Below are 20358 nucleotides of genomic sequence, written 5' to 3'. Positions count from 1 at the left end.
ATGGGACAGTTTACATGGACACACTTTCTGTTACTGTGGGTTAGATTTCTATGGGAGACAGAATCACTGTGGGTGGAAAGACAAGTTTTGAAAAGATTTTTTGGGGACTTCTACCACAAACAAGACCACAAACTGCACATTGCACCTACCTGAAGTTTAAACACTTTCTCTCCCATCTGGCTGCCCCAGGTGTTATATTTCACCTGATGGTGAGAAAATAGTGCCTCTGTTAGTCTTCCATGTTTGTCTCTCTCAGTACTTACCTGGTTATCCTCCTGTATGTCGGCTTGTTCAGGACCAATGGTTGAAAATATGATGCATCTCCTCTGCCTGTTGCCTAAGGAAGCCCAGAACTCCCCAGGACTGACATGAGCCCATTAATAGGAGCTTCTTGCCTTAGAAAACCATGGGAGGTACAGACAGGTATGGTGCCAACTGGACTACAGCCATCAATTGAAGGACTGGAGGAATTAGAGGAGTAATTGTTCCAACTTGATCTTGGTGGTTCAGTGCACAGAGATCAAATTAGTCATATGGTTCACATTATCCCAATCTCAAAGAACCTCCTACTATTCATGGAAGAAGAAAATAAAGTTAATGTCCTCAACAGTTTTGGGCCACTCCCCTACTCAGGATGTAGCTCATGTGTACTATTAACTTCTCTCTGATTTTTAAAATCTATTTTTTATTTTGATATTTTATTGTGTGAAAACACAAAATAAAAACACTTAATAACATAGTTAAATGTCATTAATCATATTAACAATGTTGGACACCCATAACCACCATACATCTCCAGAAGTTTTACATCTTTACAACCTAAATATTATCCACTTTGAAAACTCACATTCCTACCTTTCTCTAAATTAGCAACCACCAGTATTCTAGGAAACATGATGTGAAGTTAAGTCTATTAAAGTACAAAAGTAATGTGCCAAAGGAAGAAGCATTTGTGATTCTAATTGTCTCTTTTCTGTCTTCTCCAACTTACATTAAGATTAAATGAAAAAAAAAAGCTCCAAGATTAGATAGTTTTCCTGTGTAACTTCCTCAGGGCTCTTTTAATGTCCCTGTTCCTCAGGCTGAAAATAAAGGGGTTCAGCATGGGGGTGACCACAGTATATGTCACTGAGGCCACTGCACCCATTCTGTGAGAATGTGAGACAGATGAACTGAAGTACACTCCAATGGCTGTTCCATAAAACAAACAGACAACACACAGATGAGACCCACAGGTGGAGAAGGCTTTGTATCTCCCACCTAATGATGGAACTCTCAGAATGGAGGAAACAATTTTATAATAAGAGAAAAGGATCCCTGAGATGGTTAAAAAAACTAAATATGGCACCAAAGATATACATCATTATATTGTTGGTAAAGGTGTTGGAACAGATAAGATTAAGGAGTTGAGAAGGGTCACAGAAGAAATTAGCAATTTCCACATTCTCAAAGTAGGGAAACTTTAAGACAATAAGATTGTGCAGTTGTGAGTCCAAAATGCTAAACAAAAAAGATAATAAAATCAAGAAACTACAGAGACAGGGGTTCATAGTGATTGGATAATATAGTGGGTGACAGATGGCTACGAAGTGGTCATAGGCCATCACAGTCAGAAGCATACCATCCATGCATCCAAAAAGGATAAAAAGAGACATCTGAGTCAGACAGCTCACATAGGAAATGCTGCTGCTGTGAGTCTGGATGTCCACAATCATCTTTGGGACTGTGGTGGAGATGAAACCAATGTCAGTCAAGGACAGGTTAGAGAGGAAGAAGTACATGGGGGTGTGGATGTGGGAGTCAGAACTGATAGCCAGGATGATGAGCAGGTTTCCAAGCACTATTACCAGGTACATGGACAGGAACAGTCCAAAGAGGATGGGCTGCAGGTCTGGATCATCTGAGAGACCCATGAGATGGAATTCTGAGACATGTGTCAGATTTTGTGGATCTCTATTGCTTGGACACCTTTTGAAAAAGGAAAGAGGGTTTTGGAACAGGGAAGTATGTACCAGCATGTAGCATTACGTCTGTATTTTGAATTCAAGCAATTCACTAGAAAATTCCTTGCATTTAAAGATTATACACCTTCTACCTTATTTCCAAGTTGGGAAAATCCAATTTTTAGAATTTTTCCATCACCAATTTTTAAATTTTAAAATTATTATTTATTATTCACCTGTTTCTAATCACACTTATATTTGACCACAGTTCAGATGTTGCACATTCCACAAAGATCTGTGTGATAAAGGCTGATCCCCATGGTAGTGCTATTGGGAGGTGTTTGAACATTAAAGATGAGTACCGTTGGGTAGTTTTCATGTGCGAGCTTGCTCTGAAAGGGGATAGAGTGAACCCATCTGCCTCCTCTTTCTCTCCATTTTTTTCCTGGCTATACAGTAAGAATTTTTTTCCATTCCTTTATTCCAACATGATATGCTGCCTCATCACAGGCTCAAACAATAGGGTTCAGTTAATCATGGGTTGAACCCTCCAAAGCTCTGAGATAAAATAATGCCCTTTTTATTATGACCTTTTATCTCAGGTATTTGCTATATTAACAGGAAGCTGATTAACCCAGAGATACTCTACTGAAGATTAAGTCCAAGAACATTAGAGGTATCAAATTCACAGTAATATGTAGCCAAGACTCCAAATACAATATGTAGAACAGGAAATATCCCTACCCCTTTAATAAGATAAATCATTCTAATTAAAGGACATTAGAAAGTGATCAAAATCAATTATTGCATTCTCAGGCAATTTTAGGAAACTTGCAGTATTTTGAAAGGTCACATAGTTATTTTAGTGGAAAAAATATATTAAAGATTCAAAGAATAAACATACCTGGACATCTTCCTCATGTGTTAAATTAGCACAATAATTAAACCTGCTGAAACAGGATTTTTTTTTTTCATATTTAAATTTCTTAGACCAAGTGGTTCTCAAGACCAAAGGATCCAGGTATTTACCAATGGATAGTTCAAATATACTTATACTGCATCTCTGCACAGAGTGAATTTAATCAGATAATCCTGATATATGAAAGACTCTTGGTGGGTAGAAAAAAATCTGCCTTAGAAAATTGTCAAACACTTAAAAACTAATCCCTTAATAATACCTATTATTGTTCTCATCAATATCCATCCCATATATTAAACATATAAACATTAATATTTTCCCTACCTCTTATATTTTGTAGAAATTTGTATTAATACCAGTAAAGTGTGAGTTTTACAGGGCTCTTGCATGATCCCATTCCTCTGCAGACATTTCCCTCAAGCCAAAAAAAGATCATTTGAACACAGAATAACAAAACCTTAAAATGTGTCTAAGGCTAAGCAATAAAGTTTATCTGCCCTATCCCTTTCTGTTGTTTAATTTTCATATTTATTAAATTTTTTTCCATGATTTTTAAATAATTGAGTATTGTAGATGATTTTCTTTTCAAAACACAGACACAAACAAATACTGTTTTATCTTGTCTCTGGTCCTTTGAGACATTCTTGGAGAGGAGAAAAACATAGGCATGATGGCCCCAGGGGTTGGGGGGTAGCGTACCCCATGCTCTATTTCTGTGAAGGGTCTAAACATGTTTAGCAGAGATTTTAATCTTTGATGCCTCTTCTCTGCCAAGCAAGGAATAGGTTTTGGAAAACCCGAATGAGAGTCTCTGAAATTCCTCTCCAAAGATTCCATTTTTACTCACAAAAGGACAAAATTGAAATGCTCTACAGGGAACCAGGGAAGGCTTAACTTCAGGTCAACAGGATACTTGAGTCAAGAAATATAGTGATTAGCTTAAATACTGATGTTAATAATAATGTCTCTTATTTCTCCTTATTTCATGCAGCCACCACATATTAATCACATATGAAACATCCGGTACCTATTTAATCTACATTCAGCACAGCTGTATCAACTAGAAACACAAAACCAGGACAATGCTGAGTCTCAGAGACACTAACAACCTGCTCTGTGTCACAGAAATACTAAGTGGAGTCAGTGGGACTCAAAAGTAATTGTCACTCTCTGAATCCAAAGTAATGAACATTTTAATTGCTTTCAACCATCAGAAATATTTCAGCAGAGTACCTGAGATATAAACCACAGGGATATCTCAAGCACTATTTCCAGGTTCCTGAGCAGGAATTAAAACAATGTCTGATTTTGTATCTCCTTTTGAGATTCAGTGACATTTATAAGAACAAAGGAAGATGCAGAGGGCTTCAAGGGCACCCTGGACTGGGAACAAGAGAGAAATGTGCTGAATTATTATGCATCTACCCTCTGTGTGATCTTTGCTTGTCATGGTTAGTCACCCTTCTGGTAGGAGCAACTAGTGCCAGTCACCACTCTCCCCTGTGATCCATCAGGAATCTTGGCAGGAAAGAACATGGGGAGCCAGTGTTCTCTTCTGGGAAAAACAGGGAAGGGAAAGAGCTTATTGCCTCACCAGGTTACTCCTGATATAAGGCCCGGTGTTTCACTTAGACAGCAAAACTCAAAACAACTTCAGTCACTTCTACTAAGCAACCTCGTATATTTAACACAAAAATTGTTGCTCTTTCTTTTTCTGTAAAATAGTGAAGTTTTGACAATCACAACTAGAGGAACATGATGAAGATGAAATAAAACAAGTTTCATAGAAGGCACAGCTCAGACCCTGGGCCTGGGAAACCAGGAGCAGTGCTTCCTGATGTCATGGTTACCATCCTCACTCTCATCCTTACCGTCATCTTCACAATCCTCCTGGAGTGCTTAGGAAGCAATGCATACGGACCCATTTTTCAGCTATCATGGAGGAGATTTCTATGGGAGGTAGAAACAGTGTGGGAAGAAAGCAACATTTTGATTGACATTTCTGGACTCCCACAAAAACCAAGAACAAAAACTTCACATTCCACATAGTTTACATTCTGTGTGATGGTGTCCTACCATAGCTCTACCCAACACATCATTTGTCCTGATGATGAGGAAACAAAACTTCCAAGAATCGTCCCAACCCATCCTCTTCCTCAGCACGTACTGAATGATTCGGAGGCTCTGCTGGGTCATGGCCAAGGACTAAGTATTCACACCCCTCCAATGCCTAATTAAAGGCCATGCCTTGTACTGAGCTGAGTGCAGTGTGAGCCTGGAGCTTCCTGAAGCATAAAACCCTGGGAAGAGGAGACACAGGGATGGAGCACTCTGCACTTGGAATGCTGAAGTCCAGGGCTGGAAGCACAGGCTGATAATTTTCTATTATATGACCTTGGAGGCTCCTTGCACAGAGCTCATAATTAGCCAAATTGATCCCTGTTACACTAATATCTAGGGACTTTCAAATGTTAGTGGTGGAAAACAAGAGAAAATGAATGTCCACAAAGGTATTAGCTGGACTCCTCTAGTACTCAGTAAGAAGCATGTATGTAATATACACTATTTATACATTACTTATTTATTGATTGATTCACATTCATTAAACTGAACAGTGGATTTTATCTGGTATATTGGTGCAGGTACATAGCATAATTTGGTCAGCATTAATCTCCAATGCCTTCCCTTACCTTCCCTCCTACCTCCCCTTCATCTACCCAAATGTTTCCTGGCTCCTTTCATGATATCATTTTTTTTTCTTTTATTCCCTCTAGCTTCACATATGTGACAAAACATACCAAACTTGTCTTTCTGTGTCTGGCTTATTTCACTGAATGTGACACTGTCCACTTCCATCCACTTTAGTGCAAATGACATAATGTCTTTAAGGCTGAAAAAAATATCCATTGTGTATATACAAACATTTTCTTTATAAATCCTTCTGTCGACAGAAATCTAAACTGATTCCATAACTTAGCTATTGTGAATTGGGCTGTACATATTAACTTCTTTCATATCTTCAATTTTTAGAGAACATTTTCATTTTATTTCCATCATTTATAGTGGTAAAAATACATGAGAAAAATTGCCATTTTAACCATTTTTAGATGCATAATACTGTGGCATTGATTATGTTCACATAATTGTTCAATAATCACCACCATGCATTTTTACAAAATTTTCCTATTCCCAAACTGAAATTTTGGGCACATTTTTGAAATCCCTAATCCTCTATCTCCCATCAGTGTCTGACAACAAGAAGAGAAATTAAGCACTCAAACTGCAAATTAGCATTCTGCGACTGCAGGTCTGTGAGCTTAGTTTGACTGCCTTTTCCAAACTACAGTCCTAGTTCATGCCACAGGACCTGAAGGTAGAATGTTCCGCTGTGAAGCCTCCTCATGTCCCTGTTCCTCAGGCTATAGATGAAGGGATTCAGCATAGGGGTGACCATAGTGTACATCACTGAACCCTCTGCACAGTTTCTGGGAGAATGTGAAAAAATTGAACCAATGCATACACTAAAATTGTCTCATAAAGTAAAAAAAAATACCAGGTGAGACCCAAAGGTGGAGAAGCCTTTATACTTTTCACCTTATGATAGGGTTCTCTGAATGAAGAAAAGGAGAATTTTATAGTAAAAGAAAAAGGATCGACTCTGGCACGCAAGCAGCTTCAGGGACCAGGATAGGGCAGCCAGAGACTTCCCCAAGTAACCTGGACCCTCTGCAGTGGGAGGTGCCTTTCAAGGCTAGCTTCTCAGACCAGACCGCCCAGTGAGAGACTTTCTACAGAGAACCAGCCACAAGTCCCCGAACCAACGGAGAGCTTCAATCCGCAAGCAGCCTCTGGTATCAGGGCAGGGCAGTCAGAGACCTCTTCAGGCGGCTCTGCCCACTCCGGCCGCAGGTTCTTTCTACGGGGTGATCCAAGATGGCGGCCTAGAGGGTGACTGCATCCCCAGTCACTCCAGAACCCAGGAGTTAAGAAGGGGAGGCATTGAGAGACTCAGAGTGAAAGAGAGCCATGGGTAAGTCTGCCCACTGGGTAAAGCTCGGCCCGGGTGGCAGGCAGAGATAGGGGTGGCTTATCAGAGCAGGGCAGGGCAGCTAGAGTCTTCCCAAGGTAGCCTTCCACACTCCGACAGTGGGCTCCTCCCACATGGCCAGCTGCATGGTGCAGGCCCCCAGTGAGAACCTTTCCGCACAGAGCCAGCTCCAAACCCTGGATCCAGTAGGGGGCTAGGGGAAGCTTTCTTTGGATGCACTGCATTATCAAATTCCTCCAAGACATCAGGCTACTGAAGGCTGGGAGGTGATACACTGGAAATCTACCGGGACACTATAAGCCAATAGAGGAAATATGCAATATCACAGGGCCCCACTGACAGCTGACCAATATGAGAAAACAAGGGAAGATAATGTCCCAAACAAACCTAGATACTACATCAATAAAACCCAATGACAGCACAGCAGAAGAAATGTCAGAAAGGGAGTTCAGAATGTACGTAATTAAAACGATCAGGGAAGCAAATGAGGAGATGAAAGAGCAAATGCAGGCATTGAAGGAGGAGATGAAAGAGGAAATGCAGGCATTAAATGATTGCACCAATCAACAGTTAAAAGACCAAACATGGGAAGCAAGAGATCATTTTAATAAAGAGTTAGAGATATTGAAAAAAAAGCAAACTGAAATACTTGAAATGAAGGAAACAATAAACCAAGTTAAAAACTCCATAGAAAGCATAACCAATAGGATAGAACACCTTGAAGACAGAACCTCAGATATTGAAGACAAATTGTTTAATCTTGAAAACAAAGTTGAACAAACAGAGAAAATGGTAAGAAATCATGAACAGAATCTACAAGAATTATGGGATATCATGAAAAGGCCAAATTTAAGAATTATTGGGATTGAGGAAGGCTTAGAGAAACAAACCAAAGGAATGAACAATCTATTCAATGAAATAATATCAGAAAATTTCCCAAATCTGAAGAATGAAATGGAAAACCAAGTACAAGAGGCTTATAGAACTCCAAACATACAAAATTACAACAGACCGACACCAAGGCACATTATTATGAAAATACCTAACATACAAAATAAAGACAGAATTTTAAAGGCCGTGAGAGAAAAGAATCAAATTACATTCAGAGGGAAACCAATAAGAATATCAGCAGATTTTTCATTCCAGACCCTAAAAGCTAGAAGGGCCTGGAACAACATATACCAAGCCCTGAAAGAAAACGGATACCAACCAAGAATCTTATAACCACCAAAACTTACCTTCAAATTTGATGATGAAATAAAATCCTTCCATGATAAACAAAAGCTAAAGGAAATTACAAAAAGAAAGCCAGCATTACAGTACACTCTCAGCAAAATATTCCATGAGGAAGAGATGAAAAACAATGATGCAAATCAGCAACAGGAGGTGCTAGCCTAAAGCAATAGCCAAATAAAGGAGAAACCAAATCATGTCAAAAAGAAATATGAGTCAATTGACTGGGAATACAAATCATATCACAATAATAACCCTGAATGTTAATGGCCTGAATTCATCAATCAAAAGACATAGACTGGCAGATTGGATTAAAAAGAAAAATCCAATAATATGCTGCCTGCAAGAGACTCATCTCATAGAAAGAGACACCCATAGACTAAAGGTGAAAGGATGGGGAAAAATATACCATGCACACGGACACAGCAAAAAAGCTGGAGTATCCATCCTCATTTCAGATAATGTGGACTTCAAACCAAAACTAGTCAGAAGGGATAAAGAAGGACATTACATGCTGCTTAAGGAAGCATAAATCAGCAAGACATAACAATCATAAATATCTATGCCTCGAACATTGGCTCATTCACGTACATCAAACAAATCCTTCTCAATTCCAGAAATCAAATAGACCACAACACAATAATACTAGGCGATTTTAACACACCTCTCTCACCACTGGATAGATCATCCAAACAAAAATTGAATAAAGAAACTATAGTTCTCAACAACACAATCAACAATTTAGACTTAACGGACATATATAGAATATACCATCCAACAGAGAACGAATACACTTTCTTCTCAGCAGCACATGGATCCTTCTCTAAAATAGACCATATTTTATGCCACAAAGCTACTGTTAGCAAATACAAGAAGATAGAGATACTACCTTGTACTCTATCAGATCATAATGGATTGAAATTAGAAATAAATGACAGAATAAGAAACAGAAACATCTCCTACCTGGAGATTAAATAATACACTATTATATGATGAATGGATAACAGAAGACATCAGGAGGGAAATAAAAAAATTCTTCGAAGTAAACGAGAACAAAGACACATCATATCAAAAACTCTGGGACACTATGAAAGCAGTACTTAGAGGAAGATTTATTTCATGGGGCACGTTCAAAAAAAAAGTAGAAATCAACAAATAAACGACTTAACACTACAGCTCAAAGCGCTAGAAAAAGAAGAGCAGACCAATACCAAAAGTAGTAGAAGACAGGAAATAGTTAAAATCAGAGCCGAAATCAACGAAATCGACACAAAAGAAACAATTGGAAGAATTAACAAAATAAACAGTTGGATCTTTGAAAAAATAAATAAAATTGATAAACCCTTTGCCACACTAACAAAGAGAAAGAGGGAGAAAACTCAAATTACTAAAATTCGGAATGAAAAAGGAAACATCACAACAGACATTAGTGAAACACAAAACATAATTAGAAGCTATTTTGAAAATCTATACTCCAACAAAACAGAAAACCTCGAAGACATCAACAAATTTCTAGAGACATATGAATTACCTAAACTGAACAAGGAGGACATACACAACTTAAATAAACCAATTTCAAGCAATGAAATAGAAGAGGTCATCAAAAGCCTACCAACAAAGAAAAGTCCAGGACCAGATGGGTTCTCAGCCGCATTCTATAAAACCTTTGAAAAAGAGATCATTCCAATACTCCTCAAACTATTCCATGAAATAGAAGAGGAGGGAACCCTCCCAAACTCGTTCTATGAAGCCAATATCACCCTGATACCTAAACCAGACAGAGACACATCGAGGAAAGAAAATTTCAGACCAATATTCTTAATGAACATCGACGCAAATATTCTCAACAAAATTTTAGCAAATCGCATACAAATATATATTAAAAAGATAGTGCACCACGATCAAGTGGGTTTTATCCCAGGGATGCAAGGTTGGTTCAACATCAGGAAATCAATAAATGTCATTCACCATATCAACAGACTTAAAGTTAAGAATCACATGATTATTTCAATAGATGCAGAAAAAGCATTCGATAAAACACAGCATCCCTTCATGCTCAAAACACTAGAAAAAATTGGGGTTGTGGGAACATTCCTTAACATTATAAAGGCCATCTACGCTAAGCCCATGGCTAATATCATTCTAAATGTTGAAAAACTGAAAGCGTTCCCCCTAAAAACTGGAACAAGGCAGGGATGCCCTCTTTCACCACTTCTATTCAACATCGTCCTTGAGACTCTAGCCAGAGCAATTAGACAAACCAAAGAAATTAAAGGGATACGAATAGGAAAAGAAGAACTCAAACTATCCCAGTTCACTGATGACATGATTATATATTTAGAGGAACCAAGAAATTCCACCAGAAAACTTTTAGAACTCATAAGTGAATTCAGTAAAGTAGGAGGTTACAAGATCAATGCTCATAAATCCAATGCATTTTTATACATAAGTGATGAATCTTCAGAAAGAGAAATTAGGAATACTACCCCATCCACAATAGCATCAAAAAAAATAAAATACTTGGGAATCAATCTCACAAAAGAGGTGAAAGACCTCTACAATGAGAACTACAGAACACTAAAGAAAGAAATTCAAGAAAACCTTAGAAGATGGAAAGATCTCCCATGTTCCTGGATAGGCAGAATTAATATTGTCAAAATGGCCATACTACCTAAAGTGCTATACAGATTCAATGCAATTCCAATTAAAATCCCAATGATGTACCTTGCAGAAATAGAGCAAGCAATTATGAAATTCATCTGGAAGAATAAAAAACCTAGAATAGCTAAAGCAATCCTCAGTAGCAAGAGCGAAGCAGGGGGTATTGCAATACCAGATCTTCAACTCTACTACAAAGCAATAGTAACAAAAACGGCATGGTATTGGTACCAAAATAGACAGGTAGATCAATGGTACAGAATAGAGGACATGGACACAAACCCAAATAAATACAATTTTCTCATACTAGACAAAGGTTCCAAAAATATGCAATGGAGAAAAGATAGCCTCTTCAACAAATGGTGCTGGGAAAACTGGAGAACCATATGCAATAGAATGAAATTAAACCCCTATCTCTCACCCTACACAAAACTCAACTCAAAATGGATCAAGGACCTCAGAATCAGACCAGAGACCCTGCATCTTATAGAAGAAAAAGTAGGTCCAAATCTTCACCTTGTTGGCTTAGGATCAGACTTCCTTAACAGGACTCCCGTAGCACAAGAAATAAAAGCAAGAATCAACAACTGGGATAGATTCAAACTAAAAAGTTTTCTCTCAGCAAAGGAAACTATCAGCAATGTGAAGAGAGAGCCTACAGAGTGGGAGAATATCTTTGCTAACCATACTTCAGATAGAGCGCTAATTTTCAGAATCTATAAAGAACTCCAAAAACTCTACAAGAAGAATACAAATAATCCAATCAACAAATGGGCTAAGGAAATGAACAGACACTTCACAGAATAAGATGTACAAGTAATCAACAGATATATGAAAAAATGTTCAACATCCCTAGTAATAAGGGAAATGCAAATCAAAACTACCCTAAGATTTCATCTCACCCCAATTAGAATGGCGATTATCAAGAATACAAGCAACAATAGGTGTTGGTGAGGATGTGGTGAAAAAGGAACACTCATACATTGATGGTGGGGTTGCAAATTAGTGCAGCCACTCTGGAAAGCAGTGTGGAGATTACTCAGAAAGCTTGGAATGGAAACACCATTTGACCCAGCTATCCCACTCCTTGGCCTATACCCAAAGGACTTAAAATCATCATACTACAAAGATACAGCCACATCAATGTTCATTGCTGCTCAATTCACCATAGCTAGATTGTGGAACCATCCTACATGCCCTTCATTTGATTAACGGATAAAGAAACTGTGCCATATATATACAATGGAATATTACTCCGCAATGAAGTATGATAAAATTATGGCATTTACCGGCAAATGGATGAAATTGGAGAATATCATGCTAAGTGAGATAAGCCAATCTCAAAAAACTAACGGATGAATGATCTCACTGATAAGTGGATGAGGACACATAATGGGGGGTGGGAGGGGTTAGCATTAGGTTTAGGGTTAGGTTTAGGGTTAGGGATAAGGAGAGAAGTAAGAATGAAGGAAAGAAGGACTGTATAGAGGGAAAAGAAGGGTGGGAGGGGTGGGGGGGAGAAAAAAAAATAATCAAACATCATTGCCCTATGTAAACGTATGATTACACAAATGGTATGCCTTGACTCTATGTACAAATAGAGAAACAACATGTATCCCATTTGTATACAATAAAAAAAATAAAAAATAAAAAATAAAAAAATGAAAAAATTAAAAAAAAGGATCCTTGAGACAGGAAGTACATAATATTGCACCAAGAAAATAAATGACTATGTTATTAGTGAAAGTATCAGAACAGGCAGTATTTATAAGTGGAGAAGGGTGATAGAAGAAGTTGGAATTTTCCACCTCCTTAAAGTAATAAATTGTAAGGCAATCAATTTGTGCAGCTGGGAGTCCAAAAGGCTAACAAAAATAATATTACAACCAAGAAGACACAGAGTAAAAGTGCAAAATTTAGATGTTAATTACATTTAAATCAATGTCCAGTCATCAGTGACGTCCATCCCAAGAAGTTTTTCATCCTCCTAAATGGAAACTTTATATACATTTTAAAATCCTCCCATTTCTCCTTCTCCCAAATAACACCACCTCCATTCTACTATGAAACATTATGATAATTAAAGTACACAAAATACAAATCTGATGTAAACCAGAAGACATGATTTACATGTCTAGGTGTTTGCTTTTGCTATATTTACGAACTATATTCCAAGATGGAAACCACAGGTCCTGAGACTAAACTGCTGCTGTGGAGTTTCCTCAAAGTGCTTCTAACGTCCTTGTTCCTCAGTCTGTAGATGAAGGGATTCAGCATAGGAGTGACCACTGTGTACATCACTGAGGCCACTGCACCCTTTCTGGGAGAAGTTGACACAGCTGATCCAAGGTACACTCCAAAGCCTGTTCCATAAAATAAACAAACAACTGCCAGGTGGGACCCACAGGTGGAGAAGGTTTTGTACTTCCCACCCAAAGATGGGATTCTCAGAATGGAGGAAATAATTTTATAATAAGAGAAAGAGATCCCTGAGATGGGAAGAAGACCAGATATGGTAACCACAAAACACATGACTATATTATTGGTAAAAGCATCAGAACAGGAAATATTAAGAAGCTGAGAAGGGTCACAGAAGAAATTAGCAATTTCCACATCCTTGAAGTGGGGAAATTGTAAGACAATCAAATTGTGCAACAGTGAGTTCAAAAGGCTAACTAAGAAAGACATCAACACTAAGGAGACACAGAGGCAAGGGTTCAAGATGACTGAGTAATGCAGAGGATGACAGATGGCCACAAAGCAGCCATAAGCCATCACAGTCAGAAGCATATCATCCATGCATCCAAAAATGATAAAAAGAGACATCTGTGTCTGGCAGCCCACATAGGAGATGACTCTGCTGTGAGTCTGGATGTCCACAAAAATCATCTTTGGAACCATGGTGGAGATGAAACAAGTATCAGTCGATGACAGGTTGGAGAGGAAGAAGGGGGTGTGGAGGTGGGAGTCAGAGCTGACAGCCAGGATGATGAGCAGGTTCCCAAGCACTGTGACCAGGTACCTGGACAGGAACAGTCCAAAGATGATGGGTTGCAGGTCTGGATCCTCTGAGAGTTGTAGGAGATGGAATTCTGAGGGCTGTGTTACATTTTGTGGTTCTTTATTGTTTGGATACCTTTTGAGAAAGAAAAGACAGTGGCAGACAGAATTAAAGAGTCATCAAGGATTCTGTATATATCTTAAATTCAAGTATTCCTAAGTAAAACTTCCACACTTGTGTTCCATGACTTTGAGAGACATTTCTGACTATGATATATCCAGTTTTCCTAGAACTCTTTCATTCTTTGCATCTGTGTTATTTACCTCCTGTTCACAACTACTTTAGAGACACTCAACTGAGTAATGTTTGAAGACCAAGCACATTACACACAAGTTCATGGTCTTGGTTAAATAGTAACCTACTTGTTTAAGATAAAATAGTGAATAAGACATATTCTTCCCTTTGTAGGAAAAAAAATCAGTCTTATTGAAAGAAATTTAGACTGTGGAATACATCTCATTTTATTTGACAAAAATGGTGTAAGTTCAATTAACTTAGAATATTTATCAACAAACTAAGTGCTAGAAATCAATGTGCACACTAAATAAAAATCAGTTGTTTATAATCAAAAATAACTTGCCAATTATCTGCTAGCAAATAAATCCACTCTTCTTTGATTTTTCTGATTTCCCTCCTTCAAGGATATACTTGATCAAAAATAGTTATCTTCTAAAAATTATTTAATATATAAATTCTCTCCTATAGGTCCATGCACTCTGCTTAATTGTTTTGTTGATCATAATCTTTCTTATATCATAGCACTTCAGCATCAAGAAGAGTCTCAAACCCTAGGTTTGAGTCCCCAACTTCTTATGTTTAGTTAGATTTTCACATCAATCCTTCCTGACAAATGAATTGCAATTCATTTCAGCTATCCAAAGACAAGTCAAGTTAATTAATTTGTCAATTCACACTCTGTTTTAACTGGGAAAAACTGTAAAAGAAAGTATAGGACACACCTGGGCAGTTTCCTCATTTGCATAATGGAGGTGAAAATTACATACATGAAAGTGTTTTAAAATGTTTTGAATTGCATATATCAGTATTTCTCAGTTTCATTTGTCAACACATTTATTGGTTAACTTTTTAAAATATCCAGCTACAGTGACCACAGGTCAAAATCAATGCAGTCATACTACCTGCATGTGAAGTTTCTCACGACCATTTCTACATTAGAGTTGAGAATCACTACCTCTGTGCACTTCTTGGCACTTCATACAAGCTCTATGGTAGTAATTTTTATTAATGAAAATAATCACCATCCATACTAAAATATACACATTAATGATACATGGTTCAAAAATAATATTTAAATGTTTTATTGGTACATATTAAATGTGCAGAATAGCGGGTTTCATTGTGGCATAAATAAATCTCTATTCTGTATTCATTCTACATTCAAAAATCATATTTGACACAGATTTTGATGGTTACCTATAAAATTTCAGTTTTTCATGATTACATTCTTCTACCCTCCTGTCCCCCAAAAGTAACTAGTAACAAGAGTTTGGTTAGTGTATTTTCCTGTCATTGTCTCCATGTCATATTGATTTATGTATCCATGAACAGCATTTAAGAAAACTGCCCAAAGGACCTAAACCCATTTCTCCTGAAATGTGCTACTTTTCACTAAATATTTATGTCTTTCTATGAAGTGCATACAGCTACTTCAAATGCTTTAAATAACATTCAAAATTACCTGAGGAGGAAATATCACTTAATTTTTTCATCATTATGACAGTCCTTTCAAAATTCTTTTTCTCTATCACACAAGTGAGAATTTCTATGCAATATGTGTGTATTGGATAATGATTGATTTCCAGTAATTGAGACAAGTACAGTTTTACTATTATCACCTGTATTGTTCCAATAAAATATTAGTTATTATAAATATATCCTCTATTAAGATACACCATCAGGCTGGGGATGTAGCTCAGTTGGTAGAGTGCTTGCCTGTCAAGCACAAGGCCCTGGGTTCAATCCCTGGCACTGCAAAAAAAAAAAAAAATACACCATCAAAAATATCCCTGCAGTGGCCCTAATAATAATGTTTCCATGGTATTGTACTAATAAATTTCATTTCCTTCAGGAATATAGTTTCCATTGACTACAGTAGAGTATCCTGCACTGGGAGACAGGAAATGAACATCTTGATTTCACACCATTGACCTGCTATAATCTGTAGAATATGTATCAATCTTTCCACCTCTCTGAGCTTATACTACTTAATGGAAATGGAAAGAATAACACTTATCTCGAGTACATATCTGACATATTAGGGAAGTTTAGAACCTAATAAATATTTGACCATTGTGTTTAAAGAACTAAAGAACTCAATTCTTATGAAAATATGAATTTATTGATAAATGTAATTGTTAAAGGGTACTCATTCCTGGGATGACTGGAAACTCTAAACAGTGTTTAACTCCAAGAAATAAGAATTCTCCACCTCCTTCTCTATCTGAATCTTTTTGTCATTATGTACCCATGAAAATCTATACCATAGTCTGTGAAAAAACAAATATTGCAGATGCTGATAATTGGAATTATAGAACCCTCGTGTCCATGACATGGACACAAACAAAAGCTATTTTACCTTCTCCCCAGTTTTATATGACATTTTTTTTTTACTTTAACTCTTTATTCCACAAATTTCTCTGTTATAAAACACATAGCCACCTCATTGGGTTTTGTGAAGATTAAATTCACATTGCACATAGAACAGCACCTTGTATTATTGATTTTAATAGCAGTGTGGTAATGTGCATGTGTATATGTCTACATATATATATATATATATATACATATACATATGTACCTTTTACCGGCATTTTATGCTTTTGTTGGTTCATTACAGTTATTTCATAATAGTTGGGTTCGTTTTGACATAATCATACATGCATGGAATTTAATTTGCTCCATTTCAGTCCCCAGTGCCTCTTCTTTCCCTCCTATTCCCTTTCCTCTGTTCTATTGGTCTTCCTTCTATGTATTTATTTTTAATTGGTGCTTTATAAATATATATAAAGGTGGACTTTGCTGTGGCATATTTATACATGAACATACCATAATTTTGTCAAATTCATTCCATATTTCCTCTTCTTTCCCAACCCTCCTCTCTCCCCCTCAATCTCCTTCTTCTGCCCTACTGATATTCCCTTTATCATTATGATATCCACCCCAACACACCTTTTTTATCCCTTATTTTGCTCTAGCTTCCACATATGAGAGAAAACATTCAATGCTTGATTTTTCTGAGTCTGACTTTTTCACTGAGCATGACATTCTTCAGTTCCATCCATTTACCAGCAAATACATAATTTCATTCTTCTCTATGACTGAGTAAAACTCCATTGTATATATAGGCCACATTTTCTTAATCCATTCATATATTAATGGGCACCTGGGCTGGTTCCATAACTTGGCTATTGCGATTTGTGCTGCTATAAACATTGATGTGGCTGTATCATATTAGTATGCTGATTTTAGTTCTTTGGGATAAATAGCTGGGTCATATGATGATTCCATTCTTAGTTTTTTGAGGAATCTCCCTACTGCTTTCCAGAATGATTGTACTAATTTGAAGTCCCACCAACAATCCTCATCAGCATTTATTATTGTTGGTATTCTTATTAATGCCATTCTGACGAGTGAAGTGAAATCTCAGTGCATTTCTCTTATTGCTAGGGATATTGAACATTTTTTCATGTATTTGTTGGTGATTTGTATTTCTTCTTTTGAGAAGTGTCTATTTAGGTTTTTTTTGCCCTTTTATTGATTGAGTTATTTGCTTCTTTTGGTGTTAAATGTTTTTGAGTTGTTTTTGTTGCTCTAGCTTTGTAGCATAATTTGAAATCAGGTATTGTGATACCTCCAGCATTATTCTTCTTCCTCAAGATTGCTTTGACCATTCTATGTCATTTATTCTTCCAAATGAATTTTAGGACTATTTTTTCTAGTTCTGCAAAGAATGTCATTAGTATTTTGATTGGAATTCCATTGAATCATACAATGCTTTTGGTAATATGGCCATTTTGACAATATTAATTCTGCCTATTCAAGAACATGGCAGGGTTTTCCGTCTTCTAAGCACTTCTTCAATTTCTTTCTTCAGTGTTCTATAGTATTCATATAGAGGTCTTTCACCCCATTGATTAAATTAATTCCCAAGTATTTTTACTTTTAGGTGGTGATGAATGGGATGGTTTTCCTGATTTCTTTCTCAGCAGAATCACTATTAGAATATAGGATAGTTATTGATTTATGAATATCAAGCTTATAAATACTGGTATTTTATCAAAAAGAGGACATGACTATCAAACAACATTTAACTTAAAATCCCTCATAATCCCTCTACCCCATTACACTACTTTTATTTTATTTTATTTTTTTAGTTATAGGTGGACACAATGCCTTTATTTTTAATGTGGTACTGAGGACTGAACCCAGTACCTTGCATGTGCTAGGCAAGCACTCCACCACTGACCTACAAACCCAGCCCCACACTACTTTTATTTTTGCACATCATCTCTCAATTGTTCACAGTCATATTTATGTTACATAGTTGTGATTCATGTATGTAATTTTGTTCTCATGTAACATATTATAAAACTTTTTTTATAGTTCCCATAACATTTCTTTTCTGCTCTTTTGTTCATCTTTCTTTTTTCAATTTAAAGAGGGCTAGGAAGTGTTGGTATAAGACATAGAGATATGAAGAGGTTTCCCTCTCACAGGGGAAGCAGTACACTTCCCTTATCCTTGTATGTCCTCCTTACATATAAGCAATCCTACACCCTAGAACAAATTCTAATATGGGATCTTGATCATAATAAATTTAGGATCTGCCAAGAGTCATAAGTTATGGGAATAATGCTGCTAGCTTATTTTGTTTTTAAATAAATTATGAGCCTCAAGGTAGGTGATCTAAAATCCACCATTTCTTAACATATGCTAATAAATTTGCTTGTAGATCCTAGCAATACCAACATTTAATTGAATACTTATGTCCAAAACGTTCTTTTCTAAATAGTTTCCCCATATTATCTTATTTAATACTTGTTTATCTAGATGAAAACACTAAGGTAAACTGAGGTCTTGTCCAAATTAACTTTTCCAAGGTTTCTTGATGAAGAGGTGGAACAGGGCTTCAAATCCAAGCTGTCAGGCTCCAAAATTCATATGTATAATTCCTTTTCACTACCTCAGTTGAAAAACACAATGGAGATAATCAACAATTCAAAATTCATCTTTGAAAAGCCTAATAAACTAAAGAATACTCTGGTGCAACCAATGAATAAAAGAGAGAAGGCATAAGAAAAAAATGTTAGAAATTGGAGAAAAAAAAGAAGATATTCTAATGACAAAACTGAGTTTATCCCAACAATACAAGGTATTTCAAATTAGAAAATATATGTATATATGTATGTATGTGTGTATAAGTTACCACATCGAGATTAAAAGGCAGAAACCATGTTATCTTAATAGATACAGAAAAACATACAATAAGGCCAGGTGCACTAGTGAATACCTGTAATCCCAGCAACTCAAGAGACTGATACAGGAGGATTACAAGTTCAAGTGGGGTTCATCCCTGGACTGCAAGGATGGTTTAACATCGGTAAATCAATAAACATAATCCATCATGTCAATAGACTTAAGGATAAGAATCATATGGTTATTTCAATTGACACAGAAAAAGCATTCAACAAAATACAACACCCCTTCATGCTCAAAACACTAGGAAAAACAGGGATAGTAGGAACATACCTGCACATTGTAAAGGCTAATTATGCTAAGCCCATGGCCAACATCATTCTTAATGGAGAAAAACTGAAACCATTCCCTTTAAAAATGGGAACAAGACAGGGATGTCCTTTTTCACCACTTCTATTCAACATTGTCCTCAAAACTCTAGTCAGAGCAATTAGGCAGACCAAAGAAATTAAAGGGATACTAATAGGAAAAGAGGAACTTAAGCTGTCACTATTCGCTGATGACATGATTCTCTATTTAGAGGATCCAAGAACTTCCTCCAGAAAACTTCTAGACCTCATCAATGAATTCAGCAAAATAGCAGGCTATAAAATCAACACGCATAAATCTAAAGCATTTTTATACGCAAGCAATAAAACAGTTGAAAGGGAAATGAGGAAAACAACTACATTTGCAATAGCCTCAAAAAAATAAAATACTTGGGAATCAATCTAACCAAAGAGGTAAAAGATCTCTACAATGAAAACTACAAAACATTGAAGAAAGAAATTGAGGAAGACCTTAGAAGATGGAAAGATCTCCCATGATCTTGGATAGGCAGAATTAATATTGTCAAAATGGCCAGACTACCAAAACCCTTTCTTTAAGGGGAAATCAATATTAGCAGTGCCCAATTCTGACACTATGAAATCCTAGACCAAATAGCCCCTATGAGGACAATAACAAAATTGTCATAATAAACAGAATGAGTTCAAATATTATCTTCAGTAAAACAAACAGA

The 20358-nt window shown here is 36.7% G+C and overlaps 2 protein-coding genes across 2 annotated transcripts; both read right to left on the bottom strand.

The window, feature by feature from the left end:
- Nucleotides 1–1024: 1024 nt before the first annotated feature.
- Nucleotides 1025–5058, bottom strand: LOC124969105 (olfactory receptor 18-like). Its single transcript, XM_047531933.1, is given in 3 exon segments — nucleotides 1025–1327; nucleotides 1329–1968; nucleotides 5030–5058. Coding segments are annotated over 3 exon segments (972 nt in total).
- A 7900-nt stretch (nucleotides 5059–12958) lies between these two features.
- Nucleotides 12959–15027, bottom strand: LOC124968003 (putative gustatory receptor clone PTE01). The gene is made up of 2 exons (XM_047530410.1): nucleotides 15002–15027; nucleotides 12959–13937 (listed from the first exon to the last, which is right to left on the bottom strand). Exons 1-2 carry the CDS (start codon nucleotides 15025–15027, stop codon nucleotides 12959–12961), a joined length of 1005 nt encoding a protein of 334 aa, XP_047386366.1.
- Nucleotides 15028–20358: the final 5331 nt, after the last annotated feature.

This window comes from Sciurus carolinensis, chromosome 17, assembly GCF_902686445.1.
Source record: "Sciurus carolinensis chromosome 17, mSciCar1.2, whole genome shotgun sequence".
Classification (NCBI taxonomy): Eukaryota; Metazoa; Chordata; class Mammalia; order Rodentia; family Sciuridae; genus Sciurus; species Sciurus carolinensis.
This window is presented reverse-complemented; position numbering and strand designations above follow the sequence as displayed.